The 17,551-nt window shown below is 37.8% G+C and overlaps 1 protein-coding gene across 2 annotated transcripts; it reads left to right on the top strand.

Moving 5' to 3' along the window:
• Positions 1-11,905: 11,905 nt before the first annotated feature.
• LOC148008924 (uncharacterized) lies at positions 11,906-13,815 on the top strand. 2 transcript variants are annotated; one of them, XM_087673906.1, is made up of 6 exons: positions 11,906-12,070; positions 12,228-12,286; positions 12,367-12,453; positions 12,776-12,833; positions 13,121-13,232; positions 13,627-13,815. In XM_087673906.1, exons 1-5 carry the CDS (start codon positions 11,990-11,992, stop codon positions 13,220-13,222), a joined length of 387 nt encoding a protein of 128 aa, XP_087530032.1. In that variant the 5' UTR covers positions 11,906-11,989; the 3' UTR covers positions 13,223-13,232; positions 13,627-13,815. The 2 variants fall into 2 exon arrangements, with proteins under 2 accessions (XP_087530032.1, XP_087530031.1); XM_087673905.1 differs by having other exon boundaries at positions 13,121-13,815.
• The last annotated feature ends 3,736 nt before the right edge of the window (positions 13,816-17,551 follow it).

Here is a 17,551-nt window from a genome sequence, read left to right as displayed (position 1 = left end):
GCATTGGCAGACAATGTAGCATCTCCACTAGTGCTACCTTCTCAGGCTTTAAGACTCAACTCCTCCTCCATTAGTAGTGCACAAAATTCCTCAAATATCAAAGCTTGGGGTCTCACATGAGTTTTTAGGGCAGTTACCAATCCATCAAAATTTGGTGGACAAATTCGAAGGCACCTCTGAGCTAGCTCCTCACTAGTCTTTTGTATCCTAGTGCTAGCCATATGGTCGTGCATATTCTTGATTCGAGTGATGAATGCTTTAACTGTCTCTCCTTCAGCAAACTTTTGTGCTACTATAGTTGATTCTCCAAGTTCTGAATCCTTGTTTGATTTCACATTTCATAATAACTCCTTAGTACATTGCAAGCCCATGATGCCTTGGTTGTGTGCTGAATCAAGGTCAAAACACTGTCAGAACAACTTGTAACTAAGGCACATAGGGCATCTTCATTTCTTTGTTTCTAAGCTCATAGAAGGTTTTTATTTGGAGGAATCATAATACTCAAATTTGATAGATTGGAGGTGGGTTGTGGTTCTAGGTCAATCCCTAGCACCGTCTCTAGAAGCTCATAAGAATCAAGGATAGTTGTGATTTTAAACTTCCACAAAGTATAGTTTGTACCATCTAACTTGCCTTCATTGAAGGTTGGTGGACAAATCCTCATTGTTTGAATTGCTGGTACAATAGCAGCACCACCTGATGCACCAACACCACTATTTGATGAAGCAGATGACATTTCTTCTCTTCGATGTTGAAGCCCTTGCCTCTTACATACTCTTCACTCCTCCTCAAAGCCCCCTGGGCTCTAATACCATGTAGGAATTACATGGCATAGTGGATAGAATTTGAGCAAGGAGTAGAGAACACACATCAAATATGAGAAGAACAAAGACTGCTTTAATTTCAAATGAACTGATACAAAGATGGATCTGTCCACTCATGCTCTTCCACTATGAAGCTTAGATGGTGATCCAGATAGATGATAGGTGAAGAGCTCAGGGTACTTGAAAGAACTCTAACTGGGTGAAAGATAGATTCCTTTTATAGCTCGGGAAGGTAGTCTGGTCGACAAGTCCAACCATGTTATGAATCTTCTCTAGTCGGCCAAGGAATCTTCTACGCAATCTTCTCTTTACCATCGGGCCAAAGGTGCCATTCTCGAACCTCATCAGGGGGACCACTAGCCCCCCTGAGACCCCCCAGCCAAGGACTTCTTCTGTGACCCCCCTGGAACCCAAAATAGGGGGCCTTTGATAAATCCCACACCTTGCAACTCAATGCATTGTGCCTTGAGTTGCTAGTAGCATAACTACTCTATCTATCCTAAAGGCTGGATCCACAAAGACTACCTTTTTGCCATCCAATCATCTGACATACAAGTCAGGACCAACCCAATGTCCATGCTCACACATGGTTTCTCCTCATAATGGAAGCCTTACAACTTTGAGTACCATGGATCATTGGTGGCACCTTAGGAGGGTGGGGCATTGAGGATATCCAATAACACACACACACACACACACACACACACACACACACACACACACACACACACACACAAAGTGTAGTGCACACTGAGATCATTTCAAGATAGACACTCATTGAACTCAATGAGGCAGGCCAAAGAAGAAAGAAGGAGAGAATGATAGTTTGATGAGAGAAACAATGACACTATTAAGGCTATATAATAGCCTTGAGGTAAAGGAATTAAGATTATTGATCACTTAATTATTCTTAATTGTAGCAATGAGAGAGAGAGAGAGAGAGAGAGAGAGAGAGAGAGAGAGAGAGAGAGAGAGAGAGAGAGAGAGAGAGAGAGAGAGAGAGAGAGAGAGAGAGATCCAAAGCTTAGCTCTTCCCTCTTCCTTAGATTGCCCATCATTGATATACTATATCTTTACTTATCTTTTGCCTTGCCTTGTTTTGACTCTAGGAGCATATAAGCTTACAAGATCGATGAAGAGCATAAGAAGTGTGATGTGGATGAAGTGTAGAGCTCATGTAGAATGGCGTCAATGTGAAGAAATACTTGAGTTGGGAGCACAGGAGTTGGGAACAAGATCGCTCCTGCAAGTGACATGCCACCCGCATCGAGCCAAGCCTAGGTTCTGCTCATTGTGTTCATAATACATTTTCAAGCTATAGTTAATAAATTTGATAGTATATCTCAATAGATTTAGTTTTGGCTATAGCCATTGACTTTTTGGACATCTTATGGTGCTTCTTTATAACTCGATTGGCGAGTCCCAACAATGATACCCTAGAGGGGAATTTTTGGCTAAGAGCATCCCCTTGATAGGCATCAAATAAGGATGTAACATATCCAATATTTTTCTGAGTAAACATGTATGACCTTGCCAATTCCTCCCTATCATCACATGTGAATATTGAATTTTATACACATATGTACGTTCGTGTATAGAAATAGTCACACACTCAATAATCTAATTTATTTTGTTCTACTCTCTATTTATTTGATTTAAAATACCTTAATACGATTTAATTCTAGTTTTCTCCTAATTCATTTGATTGAATCTTATTTATCTCAATTTTATTTTACATTTTAAATATTTTAAGTTTATCCAAATTATAATAAATTTAATTATTTTTCTCAAATTATTTCATGTATAAATCAAATTTTTATTTACAAGTTTTTTAATTTATAAAAAATTATGATTGATTTCCCCAAATGATTTCAATTTCTTATTGATCTTCATGGCTTATCTTAAGATATAATTAATTTTCATGACATATCTCAATTTATTTTAATTTATTATTAATATTGTTGCACTATCATAATTTTTTGTGATTTAACTTATATTAACAAAAGTTTTGGTAAATTTTTATATGTAGTAAACTTCATGAGATTATCTTAATTTTTACTTATTTATTAATTTGATTAGTGTTTTTCTAAGATTTAATTGAAATTTTTTAACTTAAAGAAAGTAAATTTTCACCTTAAAAAAGAGAAAAAGGAAAAGAGGAATAAAAGATAAGCACTCATTTAAGGTGGGGAAGGCCCCCCCCTTAAAAGGGAGCATGAGTGGGTGTAGTCTCTCCCTTCCCGCTCCCCGCCCGTCCCCACCCCCCCCAACACACACACACACACACACGAAAAGGAAGAGACGACTTTAACTTGAGCACTTGCCTTCAATCACAATGCTCCACAAAAGCGTGTAGAAGTTGTAGGTAAAAATTAAATTTACCCTATATAAATAACATTAAATTATAAATAATTATATAAAAATTAAAAAAATTAGATAATTAAAATAAGTTACATGTAAGTTAGAATTAAGATTAAATTCAAGTTTCTCTCAATTTATTTGTAAAAATTACTACAAAAAATCTCAAAAATTAAGGAAAAAAAATTAATCGTATAAATTCATTGAACAATTTTCAAAAAATCATCATTGGGATTATAAAAATCAATATGACGATTTTCTACCTAAACTGCCTTTTGAAATATAATAGCTAAGAAATACTAGTAGTGTTAACATAGCAATTAGATCATAGTCTAGGATTCACTTTATCTATCGTACCTAATAACTTAGTCAAAAGTGGCAAGTTAATTGCTTAGTTTTCTCCTTTCTTACTTCCAAGCAATTAAAGGTAATCAAGTCTCATTTGTATGCATATCTCGGATGTCTAAAGTATCATTCTTATGCAATGAAGTCATTTCATTATCCATAGTATCCTTCCATTCCTTTTTATCAAATGCATCCTCATATGTTGTAGGTCCATCGTATTGTAAAATTGACGTAAGAAGAGCAAGATTACACTACTCAAATTTTGAATTTTTTCCTCTTTGAAAAACTAGTCTTTGGGGTATCCTTCTATGCCCTATAGGCCTCCAAGGTCGCTTGATGCTCTTCATTTTCTTCCTCTTATTCTTTAATGGGGTGTTCTTCCATGGTTGTTGGTACCTACACTTTGAGAGATGTAGAAGAGCATGCATCTAAATCTGAGGATTGAGCTAATTTCAGACTTACATTCTCATCATTATTAGATTACTTGACATTAAATATTCCTTTTCGATTGAATCATAAAGCATAGTAAGCTTTACTTACATCCTATATCCCATAAAAATTACATGGCACAATGAACAAAACTTTAGCTTCAGCACAAGGAGTAGAGAATATGTTGCAAATATGAGAAGAACATAAACTTATGTAATTCCAAACAAAATTATACAAAGATGAATCTATCTAGCCATGTGCTTCCATTATGAAGCTTAGATGGCGATCTAGATAGATGATAGGCAAATGGCTTAAGGCTAGCTAGAAGAACTCTCTTTGGGTGAAAGATAGATTGATGATGGCTTTGGAGGGGTCTTCCTTCTATAGCCTAGGAAGGTAGTTTGGTTGGCATATTTGACCATATTATAAACCTTTCCTAATCAATCAAAGAATATTCTAGGAAATATTTCCATTACCGTTGAGCCAAGGGCACTACTCCTCATAGGGGACACTATGCCCCTAAGATCCCTCCATTAGGGACCATTTCCATGGCCCTTGGATGCCAAAGTAGGGATCTCTGATAACTCTCACATCCCATGACTCGATGCATTGTGCTTCAAGTTATTACCATCATAAGTACTATATATAACCCAAAGGCTAGATCCACAAAGGTCACCTTTTTTCCATTCGATTACAAAGATCTCATCTGACACATAAGTTGGGACCCAACCAATGCTTGGAATCTCACATGGCTTCTCCTCAAATGGGAGCATTACAAGTTAGAGCACCGTGGATCATTGATTGGAAACTTATAAGGGTGGGGTATTGAGCATATCTAACACCCCCCCTCAATGTTCTCTACATTCTCGGCCCAATGCCAAGTCTCTGAAGAACTTGAAGCAGGTCTTTTGTAAGAGCTTTGGTGATGATATCTACTCCATTTTCTTCCATTGGATAGTAGACAAGCTCTACTATCCCATCCTTGATCAAGCATCAGACTTGTGATACCATTCCCTAGGTGCTTGCTTAAGACCATAAAGACTCTTTCTCAACTTGCACACTAAGTGTTCCACCCTTTTCCTTAAAGCCCTTAGGCTAATGTATATAAATCTCATCATGCAAGTCCCCATGTATTGTCTTAACATCCATCTAATAGAGATCTAGATCTAACTAAGCAACCAAGGCCAATACTAAGTGTAGGATAGTCATCTTGACTACAGGAGAAAAGACCTTATCAAAGTCAATACTATGGTTTTGCTTAAAACCCTTAGCAACCAATTTGGCCTTGTATGCTGGCTTGGGGCATCTAGGGGTACTTTTCAACTTGTACACCTACTTGCACAAAAATGCATATTTTTCATTGGACAAATAAACCAAATCCCATGTATGGTTTTTCTATAATGAGTGATACTCTAAATGCATGGCCCTCTCCCAAGAGTGACTATCATCTCTATATAAGGCCTCCTCATAGGTAAGAGGTTCACCAAAAACTATCACCATAACATAGTCCATGGAGGGTGCAAACTAATCAAGCTAATGTCTAACTCTAGTAGATCATCTCAAAACAAGCTATGGGGTCTATACATCCTATCCAACATCATCATCATGGGCCACTAGAATATCAGCTATAGGCTATCTAGCTAGTTGTACGTTAACAAGAGGCTCCTCCTAAATGATCACCCTACCTACCTCAATTACCTGCTCACTATGCTTATACATCTTGTCCTCATGGAAAATAACATCATGGTTGTAGATAACCTTCCAAGTCTATAGATTCCAAAGGTAATAGCCCATCTCACTTGTATCCCCATAGTGAAGAAAGATGCATCTCACTAACTTAGGCTCCAGGTTATTGCATTTGTCTTTGGGTACATGGCAAAAAGCCTTACATCCAGAGTCTCTAACATGCACAAATGAGGAAGGTTTTTCAAACTATACAACAACCTGACAACCAATAGCAATGCGTGGAGTCTATTTATCAAGTGTATGGTAGTAGTAACTTCCTCAATCCAAAAATGCTATGTTAAGCTTGCTTGGCTAAGAATACTATGGTGTCCCTCTTGAATCATCCTGTTCATGCACTTTATAACACTATTCTAGGGTGGGGTGTAAGGGGTCAACTAGTGCTTAATACCTTGCTCATCCTAAAATTGCTCAAATGCTTTAGAGACATATTCACCTCCATTATCTGACCTTAGGCATTTTAGCCTATACCTAGATTGGCTCTCAAGAAGAGCATGCCAACACTAAAGGTAGCCAATACATCTGATATCTAGTTTTTGGGATATGACATACCTTATCCAAATAATCATCAATGAAAGTCACAAAGTACTTCGTGCCACCTAGTGATTGACAGGGCATGGGACCACATATGTAAGAACAAACAAGAGCTAGATGCTCACCCATGCACGTAATACATGACTTCTTATGAGAACTATGTGTCACCCTACCATAAAGACAATGAACACATGAATCAATATGTTTGTAGTCAAGGGAGAGAAGATACTGCAAATGAGAAAGCATTTTCATTCCTTTTTAAGGATGTGTGCCCAATGCAATGATGCCATAAAGATGTATGTGGTATGTCAGCCATAGCCAAAACATGGTCAATAGACCCAGATACAAGCAAGGGATAGAGGCTTCTAGCCTTGGCACCTCAAGCAAAGAGAAGATTCCCACGAGTAATCTCTCATGTGGAACCACTAAGAGATACATGATATCCTACATCATTTAACTGTCCAGCAAATAGTAGGCTTTTGGTCAAAGCCGGAACACGGCATACATCGTGCAAAACAAAAGTGCTACATGAAGCAAATTGCAATCTAATATCAACAATGCCAATAATATCCATTGCCAAGTCATTTTCTAGTCTCTTAGAACATGTCATGCTATCCCTATGCAAGGTAACATGGAAAGTAGCCTACGAATCAAGCAACCAACACTGAGAAAGAGTGGACAAGGCATTATTCAATTGACTAACATCAAGAGAAGAAGATATCAAGATGTAATCATCATCTAATGTAGGTCCAAGGCATTTATTTCCTCAATTTTTATGTTGGAATTCCTAGGAACAATGATGCAATCATCAAACTTTTCATACACTTTGCCTTTTCCTCTCTTCACTTTTATCATCGTGTATCTTATGGCACTATGGCCGAATATGACCATGCTTCCCACAATAATGACATGTAAGAGAGGCCTTGCGACCGTGGGACTTACTGTTGTGAGACTAAGACCCATGTGAGTGTCTACCATGGCATTCATTACTGATGTTACCACCATCATGCCTACCTCTAATATCCAATATATAAGAAGTACATGCTACATCCACATTCTTTCTGTTTATCTCCTCTATGAGTAAGGCACCCTCACCATCCTAGAGTTTCAAATCATCCTTAGGCATGTTAGCACACATGGCAATACAGAAAGTGTCCTATGACTTAGAAAATGTCACAAACAAGAACAAGGGAGGGAGATTATCCTTGAACTCAACATCCTATGAAGTCCACTAGCTAGAAAGTGCCACAAGTAAGAACAAGGGAGGGAGATTATCCTTGAACTCAACACTTGTGAAGTCAACGAGCTGAAAATATAATGAAATTTATTCAAATGCATAGACACACTAGTCCCTTCCTTCATGTGAAGATCCATGAGCTATTTCAACCAATATATCTATGAAGTAGCACTTTGCTTGTCGCAAAGATTGCATATCTTTTCCCATAACTTCCAAGCATTATCCTTAGGTGCCAGAACACTGAAATGAACCTATTTTGACGACGACAATATGAGAGTGGATCTACATACCTCATCCAACTCATATCAAATATCATGATCAATGCCTTTTGGCTTTACTTTCTTGGTTTTCAAAGGCCTAACCTACTTCTTTTGAACCAATACTTGCCATATTCATGCCTTCCAACATGTGAAATTGTGCCATCAAGATTTTCAATATTAAAAACAGTACTATCATTTGAAGAACTAGTCATAATGACAATATACCAATCTAAAATCCAAGAGGAACGGGCTATTGTAAATGACTGTAAGTTAGCCCACAAAACTCAACAAAAATAAGGACAATCTGCAAGCAATAGATTGCCAAAGTATAATATCCTCTCTCCAAAAGAATGTTGAAAACTACAATTATAGTAATTTTGAAATAAAGACAACAATATATGTCAATCCAAATATGGGCAAATAGCCAAGAAAGCAAGCTCCCATTGCCATGGATATCCAAGTAGCAACCAGGATACAAATAATGTAACTAGGAGTGACTAAGCATAGACCACTGGTACTAAAGACTATCATGAGCTCAAATTATCAATAAGCCATACATCCCATAAGCATATACATCACTAATAAATGGCTAACAGAGGTAAGTTTTTATCCAAGGCATATAGAATCAAATTAGCCCACAAGCAGAGATAACTGCGTCTGATAGTATACAAGAGAGCATATATATGAACAAAGAGTCCCACTATCTCAAACAACCATGCTCTACCAAGTAAATACAAGCGTCTCCCACTGGAAGCAAATCTAGAATGCAAAATAAGCAAGAAAAACTCAAGTCATATATATCAAAGCATCTGGGAAGCCCAAGCACATCAGAAATACATTCAGGGGCATAAGTGTCCAATGAAGCTTCAATACTCATAAGTGAGCAATCATAAAAGCTCAAAGAAAAAGATGTTTCACAATTCGTTAAATCATTCATTACTTGCTAGATGTATTTATCAATGAAGCACATAGATGGTTTGTACCCAACGTATTATAAGTGGGTAGTTGATTAGGTGACCATGCCTATAGGACTTTGGGAGATTAGGTATATTGTGCTTACACATGAATATTTGACTAATCAGGTGGAAGGAAGATCCTTGAGCACTAAGACAACAAATGTTATATGCAAATTTCTCTTAGAAGAAGTCTTTTGTCGATATGGCTGTGTAGGTAAGATCATTGCAAATAGACACGAGCTTAATGCAGATGATGCTTGTGACTTCTAACTAGGTATCAAGCTTGCATTGACATCAACATATAATCTAGAGGGCAATGGAAAAAGTGAGAGGGGACATCCTCCTATCATCAAGGCATTGGCAAAGTCATGTAGAGGCAAAATAAATGAGCGGCCACAATTATTGTCGTATGCATTATGGGTTGACTATATGACACATAATGCAACAACTTGATATATGCCAACTGAACTAATGTATGGGCAAAAGCCTTTTATGTCTCTTAAAGAGATGGTTGCCACAGATAGTCGTTGCAAAGTTAAGGGCAACAAGGCTTGGCAATAAAGAAAAATTCTACAAGAGGCACATTCTCAAGCCAAGCGCTATACAAGAGGGAGACTAGATGCTAGTTTATGACAACAACTTAGATAAATAGCATAGCACTATTCGAAAGGTCTCAAAAAGGTGGTTTGGTCCATATGTGGTTAAGCACGTGCATCATAATGCTACACATTCCCTTGGTGAGTTGGATGGTACAAAGTTGAGGATACCTATTGTAGGGAAACTGATCAAATTGTTCAGAAGAAGAGAGTCTGATGCTTATCAGGAAGAAGGCTCGGAGATAGGTACCACACAAGATAATGAGGGTGACATTTTGGATGATGCAAAGGGTTCTAAACCTATTGAAGACTAAGAAGTTTGAGGAGGAGCAAGTTTAGAGTGGCTATGGTAAGAGTGCTCTAAGTATGGTACATACAAGTTGCAATTTAGATAATTTGTTGCAATTCACAATTTTGGATAGCTTTAATGATCTAAAATCTAGTATTTGTTGGGGATCCTTTAATGATTCACAACATATCTAAAGTATGCTTCCACAGCTAAAGAATATCTCTACCAAGTTTGGTAGCCAACCAAGTAAGTACGTAGAAGATACAAGCTTTGGAAGGTCCATGTATGTATAGTCGACTACACATAAGAAAACATGACAATAGGCTGTGCAAAGTTTTTTTGAGGCAATAGCTTATAAAATTTGACTCTAGTGTCTTCAAAAAAGTTCTAGCTTGGAAATGGGACTACTATTTTCCTTTAGAAAGCTTGGCGATCCGAGTTATAGTAGTTGGAAAGTTATAAGTAGCTTTATACATGCCTTCCTGATTGACAAGACTTTGAGAGCAAGTAGTGACTAATCATGGCATATGAAAATTACTGACTGAAAAGCATTGACCCTGAGATTGAGTAGTGTGGCACATGCAAGAGGATGTGCAAGTTTAGAGGGAGTGAATGTCGTATGACATTATGTCTAGGATATAAAAGGATAAGAAAAGCCATATCTCAAAGACTTCAATGGGATGCATATGGGTCACAGTATTATCAGTTTTTTGAGAAGTTTACCTACTACAGTGAATTGCATCTACGTGAACTAACAAGTGATTGGCTTCTCATGAAGAGAAAAAGTATTAAGTCATGCTAAAACTTGGAGAAAGTAAAGTCTCCTTGGTGACTGGGAGTCGGAAACTTAGGAGGTAAGTAGTAACTTAATGAAGCCTTCTAGGTGAATTTAGGAAAAAAAAAAGAAAACATAAGAGGATGTAGCATGGAGACAAAATGCAAGGAAAAGGAGTAAAACATTGGAAACAAAGGAGAGAGAAGGGAGAAGCTTATGCATGAAGAAGCAAGGCTTGAAGAAGGAAAGGGAAATGCTATGCTCAGGGAAGACATAGAGCGTAAGAGGTGACAAATACAATAGAAGTTTTTGGAGGAGTCCATAGCAAGAACATGGCATGTATGTTGTCTACAGTAGTGAACAACTACTGTAATAAAATTTAGCCTACTTCCAAGTGCTTCCAAGTCATGTATAAGAAGCCTCTTCTCGGGTGTGCTCGGTAGAAGCTTGGTGCTTATCAAGAGGAGTAAAGAAGTGAATCTAGGATTGATTTTGACTGATTTGAAAGAAATATTTATGCTATTGTAAATAATATATTATTGTTGTAATCACTTTCTCTCAATCTCTACAGGGGGTACTTAACCACTTATAAGAACCATATTAGTGTACTATGTTTTGGACACATGCTTGGAGTGATTGATTTTGAATGTATCTTGGGTAGTAGAAGACTCTTTTTCACTACTGTAATAATTACACAAAGAATAGGGCTAAAATTAGAGATTGAAGATATCATAAGGTTTTCCTTGATTCTTATACATACTCTTAGTGGGGAGCCTTCCCAATTGATGGTATTTGACAGTTGCTACATGTATCTTGGGTTTTTTTTCATGACATATGAAGTTTATGCATTGGATTGGAGCTTATGTACGGTAGAGATTTTGTCATTTTCAGTTCCTTTTAAGCCATCATCTTTGATACATTGGGCTGTCGTCTTGAAACACAAGGCTTGAGCTATTGTTGCAAGCACATGTACTGATTCTTATGTGTTGACTAAGGATTTAATCTAAGGCTTCTCTAGAGATTCTTGTGGTGACTCTTGGATCTTAAATTAAGGCTCTTTTCTTTCTTCTTAATTTTTCATATCCCTATTCTATGCACCTCTTCTCTTCCAATCCCCGTGATTAAGGCATTCAACTAAATACACCCCAACAACGAATTACAAGATTGTGGTTTATATGTAGTAAGCGCTCTCGCACGCAAGGTCCTTCCCTTCATGTCTCGGTTCCTATTCTTATTTCTTCTCTACACTGGCTTCTGCTCCTACTCTTTCTGCTAGCTAGCTCCCTTCCCCGCTTTCTCTCTTGCACAAATCTATTTATAACATAATGGCAAGGGCAGCTTCTCTCTCTCTCTCTCTCTCTCTCTCTCTCTCTCTCTCTCTCAATCAAAAGGCTTCGCAGCTTTTACAACCTTGTTTCTTGCCCGTGGGGGAGACGTGTGGGATATGGTCGATTTGTTCATTACGGCGCCCGTCCTTTGAGCCTCCAAATGGGCGGATGCGCAATCACTCGATGCATCTTATACCTGGCCTACGTGGAAATCACAGTGCGCGACTTTTCGCTTCCTTCGCCAGCAGACACACACGCACAGACAGGCGCGCACGCACGCACGCACGCACACAGAGAGAGAGAGAGAGCGAGCGAATGGCTCCTAAGAAGGGCAAGGCTAAGAAAGCACCTGCCTTCTATACGGACACAGATAGCCTCGCTCCCTTCAACGTGCAAGTAGGTTGGTCGGTTGGATATCATTGATAAATAATAGTTATCTTCTAAGGCCGAGATAAATATCGACGCCCAGAGAGAGAGAGAGAGAGAGAGAGAGAGAGAGAGAGAGAGAGAGAGCGTGCTAACAGAGATTATGATAAAATGGTGGAGGCTGCAGGCCAGAGACATTGTCAAAACCTCTTCCCTTGGCCTCAAAGCTTCAGTCCTTGGAGTGAAGTATGTCTCTCTCTCTCTCTCTCTCTCTCTCTCTCTCTCAAAAGAATTATCTTATTGCCCTCAGTCTTGCCCTTGGCCAGGAAAAGTTCTCAGGAGGGTGGAAATGAATCCAGCACCCTATGGGTGGAACATAGGTGTGGGTATCGGTCGCCTACAGAGCCTAATGGGTAACGATTGAACCCTTTAGTTTCTTTCTCTCTTCTAGTATGCTTAGCACTATTTTTTTCTCCAGTTGTAGTATGCTCAGCACTGTACTTTCTTCATTTTATCCCTTGCATTTGAGTACAAACCATCCATCACACTCTTAGAAGAAAGGCCAAATCAACATGCATGAGACTCTCAGATTTTAGGTTGCTTTTCCTCCCAAGGATTTTGAGAGCTATCCCATGTGTGGTCTCCTCTAAGAAGCTATTCGGAATATCCTCTTCGAAATAAAAGGTAATGCAAAAGGACTCACAAGAAAGTGAATCACCTTTCACAACTCTGCAGGGTTGAGCATTGTTCTCATGCAACTCAAGCTTGGAGAGATGTTCAAGAGTGCCAGCAAGTAAGTGTAGCTTCTTAAACCATCACAAACCAGCCATCCATATCCTCAACATATCACACTATGATCTTAGTTTTTTGCTACCATTCCTAGCATATACTACATAGATTCTACATTGATATATGCATTGCCACCCCCATTACTTGCCATTAATGTCCCTCAAACTTGACAACTATGAAGCATAAACGAATAGATTGCCCTCATAAGTGTACAATTGGAAATGCAATATCCTCTCTACCTTAAGTTTTGAGGAAATCTTGCCAATTGATGCCATTTTATTTATTCAATAGATGATAGATGAGGATTTCCAAATGAGGGAGAAAATACATGAGCTAAATGTGCGCTTTAAGTTGGGCCTCCTAGACCCTGTTGACAGGAAAAAGAAGAAGTGAATGACTAGTGGTATGTTCTCTCATAAACTTTATGTGTATGTGTACATGAATGCACACTTACACATGTGTATGCACACATGCACTTTAACATAGATGCATATGAGCATGTACTTAATGCATATGTCCATGCACTCTAATATAGATGCATGTGGGCATGTACTTACATTATAAGAGTCACGATAGAGTCAAGCGTATGTTCTTATGTATAAAGCATAGTTTGATGGTTGAGCCCGAAGTGCAAGCTTAAAGTTATTGAACATCCTTTCTTTATAGCTTGAAGGCTCATTCTCAGGGTATCAAGTTGCATGTCAATTTAGCAAAAGGGGGTTCTTTAATGTTAGAAGTCTATAAAGTTTTTATTGATAGTGTTCTTGTCATTTGGAAAATGAAACAATCCTCGTAAGGATTTATCAAAATATCATATGAAGCGGTACAGAAGGATCTATTTGGACCTCAAATTATCTAAGTAGGGCACTACATATGAATCATATAAGTGGAGGTTCTATATGGGATTTTATGCCCTCTTATTTCCAAGAATTGTATGATATTGTTCAATTGGGACTCTCTCTTTCTCTCACACACACACACACACACACACACACACACACACACACACACACACACACACACACACACACACACACACACACACACACACACACACACACACACACACACACACACACACACACACACACACACACACACACACACACACACACACACACACACACACACACACACACACACACACACACACACACACACACACACACACACACACACACACACACACACACACACACACACACACACACACACACACACACACACACACACACACACACACACACACACACACACACACACACACACACACACACACACACACACACACACACACACACACACACACACACACACACACACACACACACACACACACACACACACACACACACTCTCTCTCTCTCTCTCTCTCTCTCTCTCTCTCTCTCTCTCTCTCTCTCTCTCTCTCTCTCTCTCTCTCTCTCTCTCTCTCTCTGTGTGCATGTGCGTGTGCGCGTGCGCACACGTTGTGCATACCCATGCATTGGGAATGGGATATGTATGTGAAAATACATGCACATGCATGTCCATGTAATAAGGAAACAAAGTGTAGCCACAAGAATAATGTCTTACTACATTCAAAGATATTAACTCCATCTACTTGATTTATATTTTCATGTGTAACTCATAATCTTCAAATAGGCATTGCAGAAAAATTGGGTAGAATCTCATTCACTAAGTTAAGGGGTTGTTCCTTTACATAGTATCCTTTAAAGTGTGTACTTAATCCAATACATTTTATGTTTAGAATTTAGCTATAAAACAATCATGTTCAAATTAAAATATTTGGAAAAGCCTATTTCTAAAAGAAAATAGGCATAATTCAATAACCTAGCCTTTATCAAAAAGGCATAGTTCAAGTGTGTTGACTTCATTGTGTACGTGACCCACAAGGTAATAACAAAAGTACATGATACCTAAAAAGTGTATTCTAAGGTAATATAGAAGTAGCTATTTGCACAATATTTGTTTTAAAAATTAGCAAAATATACCAAGAAGATCAATGGGGGTACAATGGTCAAGCAACAAAATTTATAAAAGAAATCTATGGGACAATGGATCATCTTTAATACCAAAACCTTAAAGTCATTCTCACTACAATAAGAGTAAATTTTACAAAGTACTAAGTTCTACTAACTAAAACAAAAGGAAATGCACATAACAAGATTTTCATCCTAGATTAAACCATCTACAAGTGTTTATCCCATTTGTGCTTGAAAGGTGAATGATTTAAGAATGAGATGTCCCTAGCACTTGCAAGCCAACCATAAACATCAATTTGTGAAGATATATCCCCAATATTGTAACACCATAGGTAGTGAGTGCTAGAAGTCAAAGAGACATGAGTTACAATAAATGATTTTGACATAGAATCTTAATATACAATCTATAGCATACTTAAGTAAGGCCAATGATAGGTTTTTAAAAAAATCTAAGGTATAAAGTAGGATGAAGTCATAATACGACAATTTGTTGACCTATGGTAGAATTTCTCACAACAATTTAACTAATGAGCATAGAGGTTAGTCCAAGAAACCATAAGAGGTTTGATAGAACTTTTAGTCTAAGAAATCATAAGAGGTTCAATGCATGATAGAATTTTTAGTCTATATGTACCCTTATGTGCTTGTCTATATGCTTATTCAAGGGCAAAATAGCATGAGTGTGCTTCCTTATGTGTAGGGTAGTCTACTTCTTATAACCATAAAAATTTCACCTTAAAGTATTGCATATCCATATAAGTGAACATGGAGTAGCTTATAATGTAGCAAAAACATAATATATAAGAAATTCTATGTATGTGACATGTATTACCCACTACACATGAATGTGGAAAGGGCAAAGTATGAGAACATTCAAGTCGATAGAATTTTAGAAAATTTACTATGTTCAAAATAACTAGAAGCATAAAATAGAAAAAAAATGTAATCCTAATAACAATACAAGAAATCCCCCTTGTTGCATCAATGAGAGCTTAATGATGGGACACTCGAGAAGTACTTTTATTGATTTAGCAACTCAACTCAACTCTACCACCATGGGTCAATGTAATGTCCATGGTGAAATGCCCTTTATAACAAGTATAAGGATACATATTTATAAGATACCAAGATCTAATCCAATATCAAGAATGTATGCATATGAACAAGGACTAGACGACTAACGTGAGTAATAAGAAGATCACATAGATTAAGAAAACAACAATAATAAATGTTGCCTTCTCAATCACTTCTTCTCATCGTCATCAACTCGGTGATGAGATAGTGCCACTACACACACTTTGGAATGCTACAATCATCATCATCACCACCAGTTCATAATCATTCTCGAGAAGGGAGGGAGAGATGTCCACCAATTCACCATGCAAAATCAACACGCCAAGGGGGACCTCCCAATCCACTTGTGACACACGAGGTTATAGGAGGTTCAAAAGAAACAATTTAAGCATTCAGAGATTGAATGACAAAAGAAACCCCAAGATCTCTGCAAACGGTTCACAAAGTTCAAGAAGGGACATCAAATCATAGTCGTATTAGTTAGTAAGTGATAGGGATAGATCAATGAACCCATTGCAGGACCAACCAAAGTCAAGGAAGTCAACATGGCTAGCAAAGTGGGAAAGACCTGATGTGTGTTCATAGCCAATGACCTAACTATATAGGAGAAAACTAACCTTAACAACCTCGTGACAGAGTTCTTTGTTGGTCTATAGAACAATTAAAAGGAATAGACCATATTATTGCTACACATAGCATCCCTATGGTCTCGAATGCTACACCAATAAAACAAAGGCCATATGCCATGAACCCTGAGTACGTTCATGCTATTACGGAAGAAACTGATAAACTCTTGCAAGATTCATTTATGAGACTAAGCACACAAATTGGGTATCTCCAATAGTATCATACTCAAGAAACATGGAAAATTTGAGTGTGTATGAACTATAAAAAGGTCAATGCCACTACCATGAGAGACAACTATTCTTTACACTAAGCATATGCTTGAGAGAGTGGCAAGGAAGAAAGTATACAACTTTCTACATGGATTCTCAAGATATAACCAAGTATAGGTTCATTCAAATGATAAGCATAAGATGGGATTCACTATTGAATGGGGAGTGTTTTCCTACATAGTCATACCTTTTAGCTTGACTAATACTCCTGCTACCTTCTAACACCTCATATATGAAATTTTCAAAGAAATACTAAGAAAATGGTTGGAAGTCTTTGTGGATGACCTTTTTGTTCGCACCAATTGGGAGGAGCACTTAGAGAAGATTTGCATCATCTTTAAAAGATGTAGACAATATGGTTTCTCATTAGAGTGGTGCTATGCACACAACATGGATTTTCCAATGAGTTTTGCAAGGAAGCAGCTCACTGATGCATAGATGAATTATTCCACTACATATAGGGAGGGTTTGGCATTTGCGGTTAAGAAATTTCATCATTATCTTTTAGCAACACCATTCACATTCTTTGTGGATCACTAGGCATTGCTTTATCTTTTCAATAAACCATGCACGACAAGACACATTACCAAATGGTTGCTACTCTTGCTAGACTTTGATTTTTCAGTATTGGTATGTAAAGGCAAATAACATTATGCGGCACATCATTTGTCTTGAATAACCACGGGTACCACATAGAAAAGGATAACATGGACAAATTTCCAAATGCCTATATGTTCAAAAACTCTAGTGAAGAAGAAATTTATAAG

The sequence above is a fragment of the Lygodium microphyllum genome, unplaced genomic scaffold (genome assembly GCF_053477565.2).
Source record: "Lygodium microphyllum isolate KBCC unplaced genomic scaffold, Lygodium_microphyllum_v1.1.10 scaffold_45, whole genome shotgun sequence".
Classification (NCBI taxonomy): Eukaryota; Viridiplantae; Streptophyta; class Polypodiopsida; order Schizaeales; family Lygodiaceae; genus Lygodium; species Lygodium microphyllum.
Note: the sequence above shows the minus strand (reverse complement) of the source record. Positions and strands in the feature narration are given on the sequence as shown.

Excerpts from the sequence above, each read along its gene's own strand:
- LOC148008924 (XM_087673906.1), top strand. The coding sequence starts at position 11,990 with ATGGCTCCTAAGAAGGGCAAGGCTAAGAAAGCACCTGCCTTCTATACG. Across the intron at positions 12,071-12,227 it reads TCGCTCCCTTCAACGTGCAA|GCCAGAGACATTGTCAAAAC; the intron begins GTAGGTTGGTCG and ends TGGAGGCTGCAG. Across the intron at positions 12,834-13,120 it reads ATGTTCAAGAGTGCCAGCAA|ATGATAGATGAGGATTTCCA; the intron begins GTAAGTGTAGCT and ends TTTATTCAATAG.